Below are 18,889 nucleotides of genomic sequence, written 5' to 3' on the forward strand. Positions count from 1 at the left end.
AAGTGAATTAAATGGGAAAATGATGATGCATGTAAGGAGGAGCTGATATTATTATGTTTTGCTTGCCCTTTGCCTCTTTCAACTTTCAACGGAGGTCTACTATACCATCCACTTCTCTGCAACTTGCCCACTAACACCATCTTTTTTACATTTTAAACTCAATTATTTTCACAACTCACTGCACTAGACTTGTAATTTTCCCGTCAATTAATTATTATTATTATTATTATTGGTCTCCAATTTATTATTATTATTATTGGTCACATTGGAGAGGAAAGAAATCCTTGAAATTTCGAATCTGAATGCCATGGAGGAAGGGAGAATCCACTGCCACTTTGGTAGGAACCATTGGCAATTATTTTCAGTTTGCCTAAAAAAGCTTCATTATTTGAAAAAATGGGGTTAGGTTTCCATGCTTTATTATTATTATTGGTGTCATACTCAAGCACTTTTTCCATGAGAAAGTCAATCAAGCAAAGCCAAAGAAAGGAGGAGCTCTTCTTCTTCTTCAGGACACTTTCTTTATACTTTAAAAAAGGAATCTTCCTAGTAGGCTGCTTGCTTACTCAACACCAAGTGAGACCAATACGTGGCCTGGTGTCAGTGGGTGCATCCTGACGTGGCACAACCTTGTCCACCGGATATTATTAGTGCAGCTTGCGGTGGTGTTGCCCATCCTGCAAAGCTATTAACTTGGGTTGAGAGATATGGGCCTTATTATTTCTTGGGTTGGGTTAGTGTGGTATCTGGGTTGGCTTTATCGTAAACAAGAATTTCATACCCACTTTGCTGCCCATACCATTTTATTTTTGGGCTTCCACAAAGACAACTTGGTATGCACTCAACTCGCACCATTAACAAAACAAAATTAGCCATCGTTTCAGTAGCCGGGGTGGTGCAGTACTAGCACGCACACGGCAGACCTGGTGGTTGTGGTAACAGCTGCAACTACAATGACATAATTGCAATGTTCATCGGACTCCACGACAGAACATATGCAATAAGAACTTGTGCCCAAGCATGTCCATCCAAAAAATAACTCATAACATTAGCATTTTCTAGCAAGGTGCAGTAGTCATTTCAACTCAAAGGACACTATTGATGATGCAAATTATTAGGATCTGGATTGGGAAACAAACAATTGAAATATGCCTATTTTGATACCATGGGGATCTTCAAAACCACAAAATTTAACCATTACATCAAAAATCGATGGGGAGAAGAAGGTGGGTGAGAACAGGGGGAAGCTACTATATCTCCTCAAGTCTATAACATAATCAGCTTGCCAAAACCAAAAATGCCTTCAGCACCAGCCTACCACAAAAATCAGATACCAAATCAAATTCCAGTGAAAGCCTTCTTGCCAGCACCAGAAGATCCAGCAGGGGTCACCTTCAAGACATTGAACCTCTTAGTCTTGGACAATGGCCTGAACAATCGGAAAACAAAATCAACAAACAAACAGAAATGAGAGTGTTGCCCACAGGCCAAAGTATATTCATAAGGAGGCAGTGAAGAGAAGAAGAGCTTGTAAGGCATATGACCTGCACTGTCCGATGGTAACATGATCCCCTTCTTTCACACGGAAGCACGGAGACACATGCGCAGGTATGTTCGAGTGTCTCTTCTCATACCTTAAGCAAGCAACCAAAAAGAAAAAGATTTCAGAACAACAAAAAACATGATGCCCTTTTTTTCCCCAAAATGACAGCAGAAATTATATAGAAAGACAACACATGAATACAAGAATCATGCCTTTGATATTTCTTGATGTAATGTAGATAATTCCGTCGAATGATGATTGTTTTGTTCATCTTAGCACTGTGGCAAGTGCCAGCCAAGATACGGCCCCTGATAGAAACATTTCCAGTGAATGGGCATTTCTTATCAATATAAGTCCCTGTAAGAAACAAAAATAAAATGTAGAGCATTCGTATCAGCAAATACCATAACATGTAGAATATTACGGCCAAAAAGAGACAATTGGAGTAGGCTCAATTTGAAGTAAGAAATATAACCCAAACTTCAGAGATCAGAAAAAATAAGCAATGAATTTCTCTAATAGAAGTCATCCACACAAAACTGTCTCTAAGTTTACATAATTTTCTAATCAAAAGGTAGTTATATACGCTCATGAAAGTACATATCTTAAAGAATGCAAATCAAACTTAAAAACGGCAATGCAGCAATACTCAAAGGCCACTTCCCAATTAACCCACAAATTGAAGGCCTATCACTATCCACATGCATATGCAAAATTACAAATCAATCAGTCAAACTAAAACCCTAGTTCATTTTCATCACATTGCATAGCTTGAACGGTCCACTACCCATATATAAACAAATATAAGATAAATAAGTAGAGAGAGAGAGAGAGACCTTCAATGGCTTCCCTGGGGGTCTTGAAACCAAGCCCAACGCTCTTCCAGAAACGGTTTCCACCCTTTCCAGGTCTCTTCCCCTTCCCAGACTTCTTCGAGCTAATTTATTACAACACAAATAGAAAAATGAATAACATAAAACCCAAAAGTAACAGCATGATAGTGCAGAAAAATTAAACACAATCAAAACTTCATGGAAGATAAATATATTTTTTAAAACGAAGTTTCTTCGACTAGCTACCTGATGAACACCTTGGGCTGCTTCAGAAACGCCTTCTCAGTCTGAAACCAAATGTATTATAAAATAAAAATAAAAATAAAAATGAAAGCACTGTTAAAATGAACCAAAGACCAAAGTTCTAGGATAGAATAAAAAGCAGCAAGATGGAGACAGAGATAGAGATAGAGATAGAGAACCGACCTGTTCGGCCATGATTGATTGATAGCTCTCAAGGAGTTGAGGGGTGGTCTTTCAGAGGAGGCGAATTAACGTTCGGTGCAACAAAACAAACGCTAACCCTAGTTTGCGTGCGCCACATGCGTCTTGTTGAAATAACCTCTATAACTTATAAGGGCGCCGTTCGGGTGAGTTTGGCCCAATATGGGCGGCCCTTTATTTGGGCCAATTTGGGCCGGATTTCATATGAGCCTCCAACTACATAGGGCCTTGGTTTTCTGTCTTCTTCCTCAATAATTCCCAAAAGGCTTTTTATTGTTTTTCTTTCAGTTTTTGGTGTAATTAGAAGGCTACCTAAACCCACACCACACATGCTTTTTGGTGTAGTTTTTTCATTAATCACCTTGATACGACGCCTAATGATTAACATTTGTAAAAGTTGATATGTTTAAAGCTTTCTTTACACTCATCTAAACGAAGTTTATTCATTACCAATTTATCATACTTTCATGCGTCAATGAGTTAAATTGGAAAATCCACACACTTGGTAGAAATAGGAAGGCATCTGCCTTTCGTGGAGAACTCTCTCCTCAGCTTTGATAGACCTTTGACCTTTTCATTTCATGAAATATTGTTTAAAGCTTCTCTTCTGTACATATATGGAAAATATCCAGTGACGCAAAACAATTATAAAGTACATTTCAATGCTGCTAAGATCGATCGATCACATGTTGCATGTGAAATTCAGGCTTTATGTAATTCAAGGAATGTAATAAACACTAATATTATAGGGATCATCAAAACTATGTCTCAACAGGAACTCGAGAAATTTTACAGAGTCTCGCTTTAAGGTGAAAAACAAAGATTGATACTTCAACGACTATACTCAAGAAAACTCTTCACTTTTGCCAGACCATGGATACCAATGCCGGTGCTCAAACCCTCTAATCATAACTCACTCCATCTGCATTGAAAAAAGCCATACTACTTATAAACATCAGTAAAAACAAACAACAAAGATAAAGGGTACAAGAAAGAAAAGAAAATGGATTAAGACTTTCATCATCACCACCTTTTGACGTTTTGAACTAGGAGGATTTGGTTCGCAATCACTCCGCTGACGGGATGTCCCAACATTGGAGTTCTCAGCCTGCAAAAAACACATACTTCTCTTCATGTTCTTTATCAATTAATTAAACTTTCATTTCAGAGTAACATCAAGATTTACAACTTTAGGCGTAGCAGCCCATGCTTTGTTTGGCCATTACGAAGAAAGAGTGCTTTGACCCAAAAAAAGAAGAAGAAAGAGAGCACTGACTTAATAAAACTAGAAATCCAAAACCTGTTAAAACATGAGGCGTGAAATGCCATGACAATGACAACAGGTGTAGCATGCATACCCTGGTGGAAGAATCTTGGGCCATTCTGTGCTCAGAAGAATTTGCCACTGCTGTAGGTACAAGACCTGGCTCTCCCCCTGATGCTTGAGATATGAATGGCATGATTTGATGAAGCAAATTAGACAAAAATAGTCCTTCATCGGTAACCCTCGGTTCGGCTTCTTGTGCACCCACAACACCACTCGATGTCCTTGCCTGATCTGATACAGAACCTGTAGTCAATCCCTCTGCACTGCCATCTTCTACGTGAATTTCACCACCAGGAAAGAGGTTCCTTATAAACTGTAAAATGCCGCTTGGGATCTGTCTCTCAGATTCTTGGTTGTTTTGGGTTCCTCCAGCTGATAAAATGTTGACACTGACACTCCGTGCAATAGATGGCTCCTGCCTTAAATTGGGAGTTGATCCTGCGGGAAACAGGCACTAATGAATTATTCAACTTATGATAGCAACTTGACCGCCCTGGTTAACTACATTAGAAGAGATAAACAAACTCAAATCCAGTGTTTGGATGAGCTACCGCCTAATTCAACTCTTGTGAGTAAGACCTCAGATGAGCTACACATTATTATTTGTTAAAAGCAACCTTTTCTATAGCTACTTCACAAGTCACATATGATAACAAATTAAGACACGCAGTTTCTAAAACAAAAAAAAAAAATATCTAAGGAACTTTTGTTTCTTCTTTCAGCACATATTAGTAAAGCAAATGAATAAAAATTAAATTCAATGACTCGATGCACATCATGACTTTTGGTTGGACAAACAATAAAATGTAATCTTACTTTTAGACGTAACATGTGAAAGAATAAACCCTACAAATATGATTGTATGGTCTATGTGGCAACTTACCTTAGCTGTACTTCATATACTAGTTTAGCATATTAATATCAACTATTCTTATTATATTCTTTTTTTCTCTCTCTCTTTTGATCTCCCTTTCCTTCCTTCTCTTCTTACAAGAAGATTATAAACTAGGGTCTTCCCATCATCCACCCAACCCCAATGCCACCCAAACCAAGGACTCACCCTCTTCACTCCAATGGCTTAAAACAATTTCAGCCTTCCATTCTTGTGAAATTTATGTACTAAAAGTATGATTCAACTACTATGTTGCATGGTATATTCACTGGCGGAGCTAGAAAACAAATTCTCTTCCCCTGGAACCGCCAGAATGTAATATTACCCTCTCTTGCAGGACCTCCAACGTTTTGCTGTTCTACTGCAGATTCCGAAGATTGCTGATCAGCATGGAGACCGGCAGGAGGCCGATCTCCAGAAGCTAGAGTTCCTCGTTCACCACTCACCTGTCCAGAAGCTACATGTTGAAGCCTTCCAAGTAATGGATAGTATAACCCTATCGAATTACCAGAAGAATCAGATGGTAGGCGACTGAGAGGTGCAGGTACTGCTGCAACCATGGTCCTAAGTGGCACTATCCGTACAGTTGAATCTCCAGCAAAAGCTGGACCATCTGAGACCCTTGAAATAGCTTGATTAGTAGGATTTTCACCACCAGAGCTTGCTGGGTTTCTTTGCCCTGAAGGCTGCTGAGTATCCCCATGTTCCTCCCTAGTGACATTGGGTGTTGTTGCTGATGAACCTTATGGGTAAAATGAATAGAGCTTAAAATCAACATATATTTTACATCAAACAAAATTAAACAGAACATGAATGGAAATAGCCAGGGAATAAATTATAAAAGGTACCTCTTCGTATTTGTATATCAATACGCCTTGGAACAAAACCAGTACCAAGTCCATTAACAAGACCAGAACCAGGCTGCACAGCTCCCATGGGGATGGCACCAAAGCTCATTCCTGATTGAAAAGGAAGCGGCTGGCCAAGTATGATTCAGCTTCAATCAGTACAAATAGAACTATTTTCAAAAGAGAGGTATGAATTAAGTGTTTAGAAAATTGCCTGAACCATTATCGGATTAGGGCCAGTCGGGGATATGAAAACTGCAGGTCCAGCATTAACCACAGCGTCAGACTGCATGAGAGATGAGTCAGAGTCTGAGCAAGTTTTATAGGTCAGCAACATCTAAATGGACAAGATGACAAAACAAGGAAATTAGAATTCCAGAACACTACCGGTGTTTGACCTAGTTGCAATGTCATGGTTGTACGACCAAGTTCAAGTAAAAAGGCGCCAAGGTTGTGAAACAGAGCTCCAGTTCTTGACGCACTAGATTGGGCACTGAACCTTGCTGATGGATCAGTCACATTCACTTGATTCTCCAGTTGGCTTGCAAATTGCTGCCAAGATGTAACATGAAAAATCGCAATGTCTTTTGTTTAACATGATAAATCAAACAGCTGAAAGCTTTTAGCTATTATAGGATCACAGTAACTACACTCTTCTGCTTTCAAACAATAAAATTAGTCACTTATGAGAACTAAAGAAAAATCAAACTAATAGCACAAGTTGTCAAAATTGGAACACCAAATTATATACTTGAAATAATATAGTGAAAAATTACAATAACACTTAAGAACGCACAAGTAGGGATTCTCCAACTTGTTCAAGGAGTAGTAGTCGAGTAGAACGCATGACTTCTGCCAACGATGCAGGTGAGGGGAGCCCCTCTTGCCTTGCCCCTGTATGTGATGAGGCATTGGAACTTTCTTCAGTCCTAAGAGTAGCAGCTGTTTGACCCCTTCCCCCATCTCTGGCTGTTGGTAAATGAGTGTTGAAATTATCTCAGCAAACCATCAACATTGGTGTGTAACAAACATATATGACATATCAATAAAAAATCTTGTACGTAGAAACTCACCAATGGCCTCAAATTCACGCCTCAGATGACTGAGATATTGGGATAAAGTAGTCAATGAATCAGGAATTACCTACAAAGACCACCGACATAGCAGAATAGTTTCATTATTGTTTTGTCATTAAGTTAAAGATCAAAATAGGCAACAGAATAAAAACAAATGAAACGAATTGAAAACATTAAACTTGCCAGGGGTGGTAGAGTCCCCAAAGAAAAATCTGTTGGATGACCAAAAGTCCCATTTGATCTATCAGAGGGGCCCCTTGGGCCAGCTTGCTCAGATTGAAATTGGGAAAAATCAAACATACCACTCAAACCTGGTGTCCTTTCTGGCCTCTGTGGCCCATGTTCCTTCAGCATATCAACCATCCAAATACCAGATTAATGATGTAAGCATAAAAGTGCACATTAAATTTAAACAACAAATGATATACATATGCAGGTACACACAAACACAGTATCTATCAATTTTGTCAGAACGTCATTATGATCTTTTTTTCTTGGCAGCCTCCAAGAAACTACCCTTTTCTTTTCCTCAAGCAAAGCCATGGTCAAGTATTTTCATTACTGTGAATACTTTGTACTAATTTGGAAGTGTGTACGTGTATGTGCTTTTGCAGAGAGAGAACATTGCCTAGGAAAGTTAAATATATAAACCCATACTTCCAGTCATACAAGTGATAAGCTTCTGAAATTTTGAAATTTTAATTTACCCTGACTTCAATCCCTTCACTGCCACCTGAAATATTTGGTAATCCTATAGAGCCGAGAATGGCAGAGATGATCTGTTCAGAAGCAGAGATAAAGGAGGAAATCATTACCATCGGACGTAATTACACCAGTAGAAATACAAATTATTCTGTACTCACCCGACTGATTTCTGGTGGAAAACCATCCCCTTGAACAGGCATGCTGAAAGTTTCAATAACCACACCAGGGGCAACTTGATGCTGACCACGGCTTGTACTTGAAGCCGGATCAGTTCCTACACACAGTTGAAAGCATGCAAATAATGCACGTGAGATTTAATAGTTGAACCAAAGATCTACAAGAGAAACAAGCTCTGCTACCATGTTGGATAACCAATTTTTCCAAACAACCCAGACTACTGTGTCCAAAGCTTAAAACATGTTAACGACACGCAACATGTAAAATTGAAGAGTACTCTGTATTTATTGATTTCACATCAACCTGGATGATTTGGTAATCCCTCGGGTGATGGTAGGATAGGTTGCCTGACAACCAAATGTAAGGTGTGACCATCTTCAACATCTAAACTGTGCTAAGAAAATACTTTCAAATGCTTAACATGAAAAGTTGGTGAGTGAAACTTCATTTAAAAGAAAAATGGAACATGATGTTGACTAGAGGAACCAATAATAAACCCCGATCTCACACAATATTCATAGCTGCATTTGTTCATATAATGCCTAATTTTTTTCGAACTTAATCTAGAAAAAGAGCTGGCAAGTATTAAACCTTTGCTATTGATAGAGGAAATCTCTTAGCAAGAGTATGTGACATTTGTTCAATGTATTCTTTTTTACTTTTCGTAAAAAGGAGACCAAAGGAGGAGAGGGAGGTTAGAACTTTGGCTCTGGGCATGAGGGTAAGGTCATTACCACAGGAGTCATAAGCCCCCACCCATTTGTTCAATGGATTTTTCACAACATTACCCGAAACATAGCTAGTATTAAATCTTTAGTTAGCATATCAAAGTTGTCTTAATCTATCTTTCACAGTAATGGTTGACATTATTATTATTTCATATTTTGCATAGGAGATTTTGAGTAACTTTATCTATGTTCACTTCTAACTGAATTATCTTCTGTTGCATATCTTGCTGCAGAGGCAAATCTGATTATGATTGAAAATTATACACATACGAACACGACTACTATTAACACTATTGCAAGTTCCAGTTTAGAACGCAGAAGAACAGAAAATCCTAATTAACCTAGAGAGTGCCACAAGATTTTCAAAACTCAAAAATTCTTTCACGAGTCAAAAGACCAAATAGGATACGATAGGCAGAGAGAAGCTGATCATCCTTTAGAACTTTTCCTCGGCATATTAGTCGTTGTTGCTCGGATAGTACACCAGTGACAGAGGCAATCTGCTCTTTCAAGGCGGGAACTGGCATCTGCAGTTGAGAGAAGAGAATTTGGTTCATTTTAAAACGAGTATGCAAAACTTCCACAAAAAACCTTTCTACCAGCATGTTCTCACTGGCAATATTGCTTCACAAATAAGTTTCAATAATTATCTTTAAAACTAGCATATACACAAGTAATTTCAAATTATCGCACATATTAACAGTTTTAACTTAAGGAAGCAATCTCAAGCTGCTGGGCACACATTATACGGATGCAACAGAAATGCACATGCATTACAGCAGTGAAGATTGTACAGGAGGAATATAACTGTTGCTCACCTGAGCAAAAGCAAGGCAACAGAATTATTAAGCAATAAACTTACTAAATAACTTTATATAAATGGCCAACCAAATAACTGAAAGCCAGATCTTAGTGGGAGCTATAATAAAAAAGCCACAAGAGTACCAACCTGTTTATCCACCCTGAGAGTATAGGTTTGTGAATCCAATGTTTTTATTTTTATCTCAACAGTAGTTTCAGACCCTTCAATTTGCTCGCACATGGGAATGTGTTCAGCACTATTACTTCCCATTCTTCTCAGACCACACTGAACCTACGAAGGAGCGATATTATAAATAAAAAATATTGTCTTCTTTTCCTTGAGCATTCAATCAGCTAATTTAATTCATTGGCAGCAATAATAGACAAATACGAAAAAACAAAATGAGAAAGAAAAAAGAAAACAATTAATTTTATAAGGCATACCCAGCTTTACTCTAACAACTTGCTCACAATTGTGGTAAACACACGGGAAGAAATTCTTAGTTAATTCCCAAACCATAAAACCAAGAATGTCCAATGAAAAATTGGCATATCCAGTCTAACATATTTGAAATGTGTTTGATTTTCCAAAACCCAAGTCAATTAACCCTTTCTCTCTATTCTGAGTTAACAGCATTAAACAAAATATGAAGTCTGACGCGTGCAAGGCAAAACATACAACTAACTGTTATGACATGCATTGCAGTTAAAATGCCCCAAATGAAAGAAACCATACGCAAAAAGAGATTTTGAGCACAAAACCTACACAACTGATGCACAAACAAACACCGTATCCGAACTATAAGGAAAGCAACAGCACTTATATCACAGTTTCCTTCTCTACTTTTTCATTGACAGCATCTATGACCCGTTTGGACTTTGATCCATTACCACACTAGTCAGCATACATATCAAACTATGTTCTTTCTCAGCCACAATGAGTTTTGGTCTTGATGTGAACAACTCAATTCACAACATTATTTTTTTCGTTTGGAATTTGCTTTCATCGCATGCAATCTCTCAAAACCTCAGTAAAGTGAACACCTTTATTCATGACTCGAAGATATGAATGGAAAAGCATTTTGTAAGAAAATAACAGCCTATATACCAACAATCTTAGGATTTTCCGAATCAAGAACAAACGGAAAGAAAATATCCGCGTACTTTCAATATCTAAAAACTCCAGAAGGGCAAAATTCATACACGGACAAACCAACCCAATAATCACCAAACTCAGAAGCACGAAAAATTCGATTGACCCATCAAAATAAAAACGAAAACCCCCAATACACACGACATGATCATACTTACCTAAGCCAAGAGATCAACTAGATGAAGCTTCCAGAAGATGGAGAAGCTTAATAATAGCCCAAAAGCGGGACACAAAAGCCCTCGGAGAGAGAGAGGGGGGTTTATATGAAAATGGTCTCCGCCACTGAAATTGGCTGGGTCGCCCGCTCTGTCACTGTGTGGCAAACGATGGATGAGCACCTCGGAGGGGCAGGAGGGAAGTACAATGCCTAAATTGGGGAGTGGTGGTGGTCGGGTGGCAATCGACCTGTAAATATTAGTATTACCCCTGGATTTTCACCGTTGGGATTTGGGTTTTTTGACTGCTTGCTTCTTCGCAGTGAATACTGAAGGGGAAAATAAAAATTAGAGCACGTGTGCTTTTTTATAGTCTGACTCTGACTCTGAGCAGTTGATGAACATCATCGGCCTTTCACTTTTTTTTTTATTTTTTTCCAAAGATGATGTCGTGGTTTTTTTTTTTGGGGTCAAAACGTGAAAGCTGAGGTGGTTGGATGACGACAGGAGTGAAATGTCAAATTGTTTGAGGATGTTTTTGGCTATCAACAACTGGGTTCATTTTTGTACACTTTTTCTTTCTTCCCAAGCAATGAAAAAACCTTATTCCAATCAAATAGTTAATTCGTTTGGTATATATTTAATTATTTTATCATATGGTATATTTTTCTTTATTTTTTTGGTCAAATATTGTATCTATTTAATTGAGCACCACATTAATCGATGAGAAGATTTTAACCTCTCGCATTTCCCAAACGATTTCATCAAATAGAATATGGGATATATTTCATAGTAATTGATTTTAATTGCCAATAAAGGAATTACATATAAGGAATATGTAAAATGTATTATATATTCAAAGATATTTTTCTTTATTTGCTTATTTTGTAGATGTCATATAATATCTTTACTTGCTTGGAACATAAGAAGTCGTGAATCGGAGAAGTGATTCATAGTTACGATATTTTCAAGAAAGTAAAAAGGGCTTGAGAAAGAAAGTTGGAACTCACTATTCATACACAAACCAAACATTGGAAGTTGTCTTCTATTTTTGTTACCCCCAAAGTGAAACCCTTTGAAAATCTGAATTTAGCATTTCTTTATTAATCTAAAACTTAATTATATGTACAATATTCTAATAGTCTGTGTGGGTCTAACCTAGATTATCATTTGGTTTACACAATCATTTGCCAATAAAAAAAGATAAACTGGATGGAAACGTATTATTGAAGTTGTGTTTTTATTGACGTATACTTTAGGTAGTATGTTTTGGTTCCTCTTGGATGGGCTTGAAGAAATAAAGAGAGAATTGTGTGATGAGGCCCATCTAGTGTATGGTAGTGGGAAGCCCGTCGGTGGAACTCAACTGATCCATGGCATACGATACGAGAACTTGGAAAATGAGCAGCCAGCAGCCAGCAGCAACAACAGCAACCCTTCTTTTCAGGCTTCACCACACCAGTTTGGGTCTCACTCACTCAGACCGTCCATCTTCATCATCATCAGCATTTCTTCTGGCTTCAGGCTTCATCAACAAAACCTATAAACGGAAACCGTTGGAAATGGAGGACCAATGCCAGTCTGCCACTGACTGGTGGTAATGGTATGGCTTTTCTCTTTGCCAATTTTATTCATTAATATGTGCAGTGCAGTGAACCAAACTCAATATTATTCATATTGTCAGAAAACAACAATCTATCTTTACAAGCATTCAAGCATTCAAGCATTTATGCATTTCATGATAACTGCTTCATGGGTTTTATTTTATTTATTATTATCAAATCATCCAAACCAAATGAGCCCACACTACTAGGTTTGGTGGTGATGATGATGTACCGTTACTCTCGGCTGTCCGGGCCACAGCAGATTTGACCCAACAAGGAACATGTGAGAGCCCACATGTTAAAAACATAGTGCCACTCACTGACCCCTCACACCATCACCGTCCATCCAATCAATGTTATATGTGAAACATGGTGAGCTCACTCCAGAATCCCTGGTGGGCCCAATCCCTCACTCAACAAAGAACACAAAGGGAAGGGAAGCCTCCTCCTCCTCCTCCTCCTCCTCCTCCTCCTCCTCCTCACATACAAACACGTACTGCAGCAGATCATCAACAACACACCTACCTACTCCGTGAACTCAACACTGCACTTCAAGTTCTAACCAATTTATTTCATGATCTATTAAAAGTGTGGATAAGAAACACTCACTGAAATTTGGTTTAAGACTTCAAACCATCTATTTATCTTTATAAGTTATGACAAAAAATATTATTCCTTATAAAAGTGGTAATCATCACTACATCATCCAAACCATAGTTTAAAAGCAAGTTATAACAAAATCCTAATAGAATATACTACTATGTACACAAAATCATTCATTCCTAGCCCTAAAATTCTGCAGCATTTCTGTAATGCTGTCCAACTTCTCTGGCTAATATAATATTCCTCTTTTATTTGTCTAACACTGACTGACTTGGATCACTTTCTGTGTGTGTTTTCTTTATTTTTGTCTTTTTGGGTTTTCCCTACACTCAGACGGACTCAGTTGTGTATCGGAGGTTTTCTCCTTGCTGGAGAATAGTCCATTTCAGTCATGTCTGTGAGGTCAGGATAGTGTTGGACTTGGTGGGCTACTGCAGCCTCCTGCTCCTGGTGCTTTGAAATAACCGATGATGACTTAGCTTTCGCATCACCATCTTCCCCACCAGGCTGTGTATTATTATTAACCTTTTCACCTTTTGGGTCCAGGTCACCTCTGTTCCCTCCATCATCCTTGTCATTCTGTACATGGATCACACAGAATCAGAGACACCTAACCTAACCCCTATCAATTGTTACTTAAACTTAAATACGAGATTATTATATTGTTATTTTGACTAATTAAACCAACCTTTGAAGGGGTGTTAGTGGTTGTGGTAGCAGCACTAGAGGCTGTCTTAGAGACTAGTTTTCTAGTCTTTCCTGCAACAATACAAATCAAAACCACTTAATTAAGGTAATGTAATATGTATGAGTCTTTGATTTACTGCATGAACTTAAGTTAATCAGATTAGTTTCGGGAAGGGACAAAAATTGTTGTGTAGATTGGAAACCCAAGAGTTTGAAGAACATTGATCCTATTCTTCTAGCTATATATCTCTAACTAAGCTCTTCTAGTAGCCAAAAAATGGATAAAATTAAGAAGGATGGAATGATATAATAAAATGTAGCTAGGAAGGTAATTAACTAAACTAATGGTGCTTGGGTTTGTGGGTCCTAGGTCCATAATAATCTTCATGAATACTTGGTAACCAGTGGTGTGATGACTTCTTGGATTCTCTAGAAACTGTTTTCTTCAAGGTACCTGATGATGAACACTCTCCACCATCTTTGCAGAGACTGTTGAACTCTCCTGGACCAGCACTTCTTTTCATTGAAGCAGTTTCCTGTTCCTGCATTTAACAATCAAATTACGGAAAGTAATGTAAGAAAAATATTTTGCACAGAGAAGAAGAATGAGAAACATGTATACATATATTGTTCTTCCACGTCTGAAATTTTAATTATCTTGAATGGTGAGAAAATTTTACAAAGAACATGAAAGAAGAGCTCACTTGTAAATTATTATTATTTTTCTGTTGTGCAACAGAGATGAATCCTTTCTCCAATCGAATCCCTTCAAAAGAAAACCAAAATGAGCTAATTTGAAACCAATATTTCATAGACATAAATAGTTTTCTAACAACTAGGTTTTGCAAAAATATATACCTTGAGCCCCAGAAAGGAGGAGGGACAAAAGAAGAAGAGAGACTGCTAGAGATGGAGTTGTCATTTGGAGTAAATCTTATGAAACAGAAATATGGCAGAAGAAATACTGAGTGAGAGATGGGCAAGAAGATTAAATGTCAGGAACAACAAAGTGTTGTGTTCTGTTTGCTGCACTGCAGGTTTCTCTTTTTCTTTCTCTCTGTTTAAAAGCTTGAACATGCAGAGCAAAATCTGAATGGTAGATGGTTTGGGTTTGGGAGATCCCTGCTTAAATACATATATAATCTTTGGGTTGGGCCCACCCACACTAATTTCTTCAACATGTAAACTTTATATGAGATGGATGATTATGCTTTCAATTCTCTTTTTAAATTTCATTTCGTTTAAAGTGCAAGTCCTTGTCCAAGGAAATAAAAGACATGTTTTATAATCCATTGGATTACGGTTTGTTTGTGTTAATCAAATTCCAGTTCAAAAGGCAATTCATTATGGGGACCAGATTTGTCTTTTATGAAAAGGCACAGTTGCTTTGCTCACTCTCTGCCTTCCCTGCAAAATGTCCCATCTTTTTGGGGTAAAATGAGGATTTCCTGAATCCTCTCTCAAATCTTGTTTAATCTGTTAATTAATTTACCCAGTTTTTAGGTTTAATGGTCTTTGAATTTTGATCCGATTCACATTCTGGTCTTTCAATTTTCAAAATCGTTCCCGTGGTCTTTCAACTTTAGTTTCGTTATGAGAAATAGTCATGTCGTCAATTTTGTTATTTTTTTCTATTAAATTTGAGCATGTGCACATTGTATATTGTTGAGGGTCAAAATTAGAAATTGCTTCACTTTTGAGGTAAATTAAAAATATTCAGAAGATTTTTTAGTTTTTATTTTAATTTTTTGAGTGAAAAGAATATTCATATGGTGAAAATTAAAAATAATACAAAAAGATTATTTTCTCCCTTCATTTAATAGAAAAGATAAGAAAATTAATGGCATAATCATTTATCCTAACGAAACTAAAATTGAAAGATCACGAGAACGATTTTAAAAATTAAAAAATCAAAATACGAATCAAGTGGAAATTAAGATGACTATTAAACCTAAGAACCCTTAATTTACCATGCCTTTTCTTTTTAATGCCCTATCTTCTCAGAAGCACGATGTATCAATCAGACTTGCACACATCCATATAATTTGCTTTCCGTGTTGTACCATGCAACAAAAAACAAACCCTTTGGTGGGATTAGACAAGCTGATTTGCCAAGTGGTACCAACCCAACCAAGCATGTAATTTTGCCGTAATTTGGTTGGTCAAGGAATAGAATCATTTAAAAAAGGAATAGAATCATATGGCTATAAGAGCATAGGTATTCCGTTTAGGGTGATTGATCAGATCAGATATGACGCATGCACTTTACAACTTTTGCGTTTATATGGTATGCCTGATTGGAGCGAGGGACGGGACGTGCATACTGCATTCCACACTCACTCATGACAACTCAAGGCCTTTCCTTTCACTTGTATTTACCAAAGATGCTTGCAAGGCATGCCTTTTTTTAATTTATAAAAATGCAAATTACTTGCTACTGTTTAGTTCATGGGTTCCTGTACAGTTATATGTTAATCATGAATCAGACAGTGCCACGACTTGAGCTCTCAAAACGCAGTGGGCAGCAGCCCACGTGTCACAGGAAGCAACCGGAGTAAATGTGACGGCGACAGGCAAAGTTGAAAGTCACCCATTTCGCACCGCCTCCTCCAGTCCAGACGTGGCAGTATATGTCTCTAGGTACTGGCTGCCGGCTCAAGGGATGACCACTCCACGTGGACGTCGACATCTAGCAGGGTCCACGTCCACCTGAATATGACGTGGCATAAAATATGGCCACGTGGGCACCGCCGTTTCACGCGGCATGTTTGTGCTTTGACCATAAAAAACAAACATCCCGGACGACGTTTGTCGAGACTGCCATGCCATGACATTTCGTAATGGTCCCTTCTTCTCTTGTTTTCTCTTTTTTCACAGCGGTTGTTGATAGTGTTGTGGTTGCAGCTTCTTAGGTTTTTTTTTAAAATTTTAATGACATTGAATTTCAGATTTTGAAGCGATTAATTATTTTTTATCGAAAAGGAGGAAAAACAAATATTACTTAGATCACTTAATAATTCATGAAAAATAATGGATTAGCCAATCTGGATCACACTAATTCTGGTGTCACTTGAGTGACAGTGGGCATTGTTTGTCGATCGTAGAAAAATGCTTGAATTGTGGGTTGCTGTCAAATGAAATGACCTAATCAATCAGCTAGAATTATAAAAACATTAATTAACTATTAGCGTCCTCTAAAGTGCAACTTCTGTTGTCATTTATTATTTAATTGTTTTGCAGAGGCGTTGAGAATTTCAATTATTATTATTCAATAATCGTCCTAAAGAATGAATGAAATCTTCTTGGTGTTTGGAGAATTGATTTAAATTAATGAACGCAAACGCAGTCTTACTAAAAAGAAAGATACATACAGCAGATGAGAAGTACGGATGTCCATCAACAGTCATAATCATCTTACAAATTTGTTCAACCATTAAAGAGAAGCGTCGCGTACGTAAAACATATATAATTCAGATATATTTAAATCAATTTTGGGATAATTAATTAACATAAACACACAAATATTAATGTATATTTGGAGTCTGGACAAATCCAAGTTACTCGAAATGTGTGGAAGATTGACAAATATATATAGATATATTGAGCCGACAGAGGGACATCACATGTTTTTGGGATTCAGTTAATCATGTTTGAAATTGGACCACTGTCCACTGGTTTCAAGTTCAAGGCTAGCATGTAGTTGATCTAGAGAGACATGTTTTGTGCTTGCATGTCTGCAATGTTTTATTCAAGATAAATCCAATTCGAATGGGAGCTTTCCCTTCCCTTTGAAATTTCTTACTAACTACACTAGCTAAAAATGTGATAGTTATCTCATCACCAATCCACCAGAAATCTGCGAGATGAGATAAGTAATTGGTTGGGTGATATAATAAATATTGGACCCAATAGACAGGTCGCAGGTTCATGATCATGACATGAAAATTAATGGGTTGGGGATGCCAATGCAGTGGCAAAAGGAACATGAACATCGCATGCATGCATAATAAATACCATATGCTAAACCAGTCAGTTTTTGTATACAATCCATTCAATAATAATAATAATGCTATCCATTTCATCATATTAATTTCTAGTCATTCTTCCTCTAGAGTAACTAAATGAAGACGAGAAAGAATAATGTATACGGCAAGGCAATATGTCATGTTTTGAGTAATATTACATTCTCGATAACAGATGAAGTGGACATCCTCAGCAATGGCATCCCTTGATGTATATATATATATATGTATGTATATGTCCGGTAGTCTGGATCTGAATCTGAACATCTGGCTGCATGAAACATTTAATCTTGTCAACTTACGTACGTACAGTGGGAAATGGGAAGTAGGGAACCCCTTCCTTTACACACAACACAGAGAAAGAGAATGCAAAGAAACAAAATTATAGTCAGCAGGAGGGCCGGGTTTGAAATTTTTGTAACCTTTGTCCTCCCAATAGCGAAACAGCATATATATATCAATATCAGTATCTATCTAATATCTAAGTCTTTGTATTATCGACACAGAAAATATATATGTTGGTGGTTTTTGTGTGGTGTGGTCTCTCTCTCTCTCTCTCTCTCTATATATATATATATATATATATCCCTTTCCTTTTTCCATACCTAGTGGCTAGTGGTGTGTACTGTGTACTAGCAATTAACATGTGCTTTCAGCCACATTGGCACATGGGCTGTGAACCCCCCCCTCTTCCCCCTCTCCCTAATTATCAGGCAGCCATCCTCCGCCTCAATTATACATTCTAAATATAAACAAAATTATTAATTAAGGAGAGAAGATAGTTTAATAGGTACAAGAAAATGTTCAATGCACCCATATTTCCTCAACCATGCATGAAAGCCATGGAGCTCAACATATTGGTTTAGGGTTTAGGCGGGCATTAGAGTCACCACTCATCACTCGTGACAAGGAGCATGGTCAAACTTTTGAGGGACATCTGGGCCATCTTGGAGAGAGACTTCTTACGAGCAAACAAACCACCTATACTTTTCTTTTTCGTCTTTTTATTACCAAGGCATGAGAAATGTGAATTTGCAACATTTTCCACACACGAATTGCCATTCAACGGATGAATTCATCTACTCCTTGTCTTGTCATGAGATAAGAGAGTACTTTCTAGAGAGATAACATGTGTACTCCTTGACATGTCAAGAAAAGTAATGAAACTCCTACTTACCACATAAAATATGATAACTTTTTTTTTTTTGGGGGGTTTACCATCGTTAAATAGAGAGAGGATTGTCCACTTAGATTTTGGGTATATTCACATCTAAAATTACACTGTTTTGGG

General features: G+C 37.5%; 3 protein-coding genes across 4 annotated transcripts; all 3 read right to left on the bottom strand.

Moving 5' to 3' along the window:
• Window positions 1,025-2,916, bottom strand: LOC18769473 (40S ribosomal protein S11). The gene is made up of 6 exons (XM_007202631.2): window positions 2,803-2,916; window positions 2,623-2,663; window positions 2,380-2,480; window positions 1,756-1,900; window positions 1,545-1,634; window positions 1,025-1,429 (listed from the first exon to the last, which is right to left on the bottom strand). Exons 1-6 carry the CDS (start codon window positions 2,812-2,814, stop codon window positions 1,339-1,341), a joined length of 480 nt encoding a protein of 159 aa, XP_007202693.1. The 5' UTR covers window positions 2,815-2,916; the 3' UTR covers window positions 1,025-1,338.
• Window positions 3,353-11,262, bottom strand: LOC18769736 (large proline-rich protein bag6). Of its 2 annotated transcripts, none has more exons than XM_020568328.1 (16): window positions 10,686-11,262; window positions 9,523-9,660; window positions 8,983-9,100; window positions 8,149-8,229; window positions 7,827-7,942; window positions 7,671-7,742; window positions 7,147-7,308; window positions 6,961-7,030; window positions 6,684-6,856; window positions 6,275-6,439; window positions 6,102-6,173; window positions 5,888-6,017; window positions 5,365-5,781; window positions 4,179-4,585; window positions 3,851-3,928; window positions 3,353-3,742 (listed from the first exon to the last, which is right to left on the bottom strand). In XM_020568328.1, exons 2-16 carry the CDS (start codon window positions 9,643-9,645, stop codon window positions 3,734-3,736), a joined length of 2,193 nt encoding a protein of 730 aa, XP_020423917.1. In that variant the 5' UTR covers window positions 9,646-9,660; window positions 10,686-11,262; the 3' UTR covers window positions 3,353-3,733. The 2 variants fall into 2 exon arrangements, with proteins under 2 accessions (XP_020423917.1, XP_020423916.1); XM_020568327.1 differs by having other exon boundaries at window positions 9,523-9,666; window positions 10,686-11,261.
• LOC18771642 lies at window positions 12,892-14,693 on the bottom strand. The gene is made up of 5 exons (XM_007202595.2): window positions 14,435-14,693; window positions 14,281-14,342; window positions 14,031-14,118; window positions 13,578-13,648; window positions 12,892-13,468 (listed from the first exon to the last, which is right to left on the bottom strand). The coding sequence occupies exons 1-5, from the start codon at window positions 14,496-14,498 to the stop codon at window positions 13,229-13,231; spliced, it is 525 nt and encodes a 174-aa protein (XP_007202657.1). The 5' UTR covers window positions 14,499-14,693; the 3' UTR covers window positions 12,892-13,228.

This window comes from Prunus persica, chromosome G7, assembly GCF_000346465.2.
Source record: "Prunus persica cultivar Lovell chromosome G7, Prunus_persica_NCBIv2, whole genome shotgun sequence".
Taxonomy (NCBI): Eukaryota; Viridiplantae; Streptophyta; class Magnoliopsida; order Rosales; family Rosaceae; genus Prunus; species Prunus persica.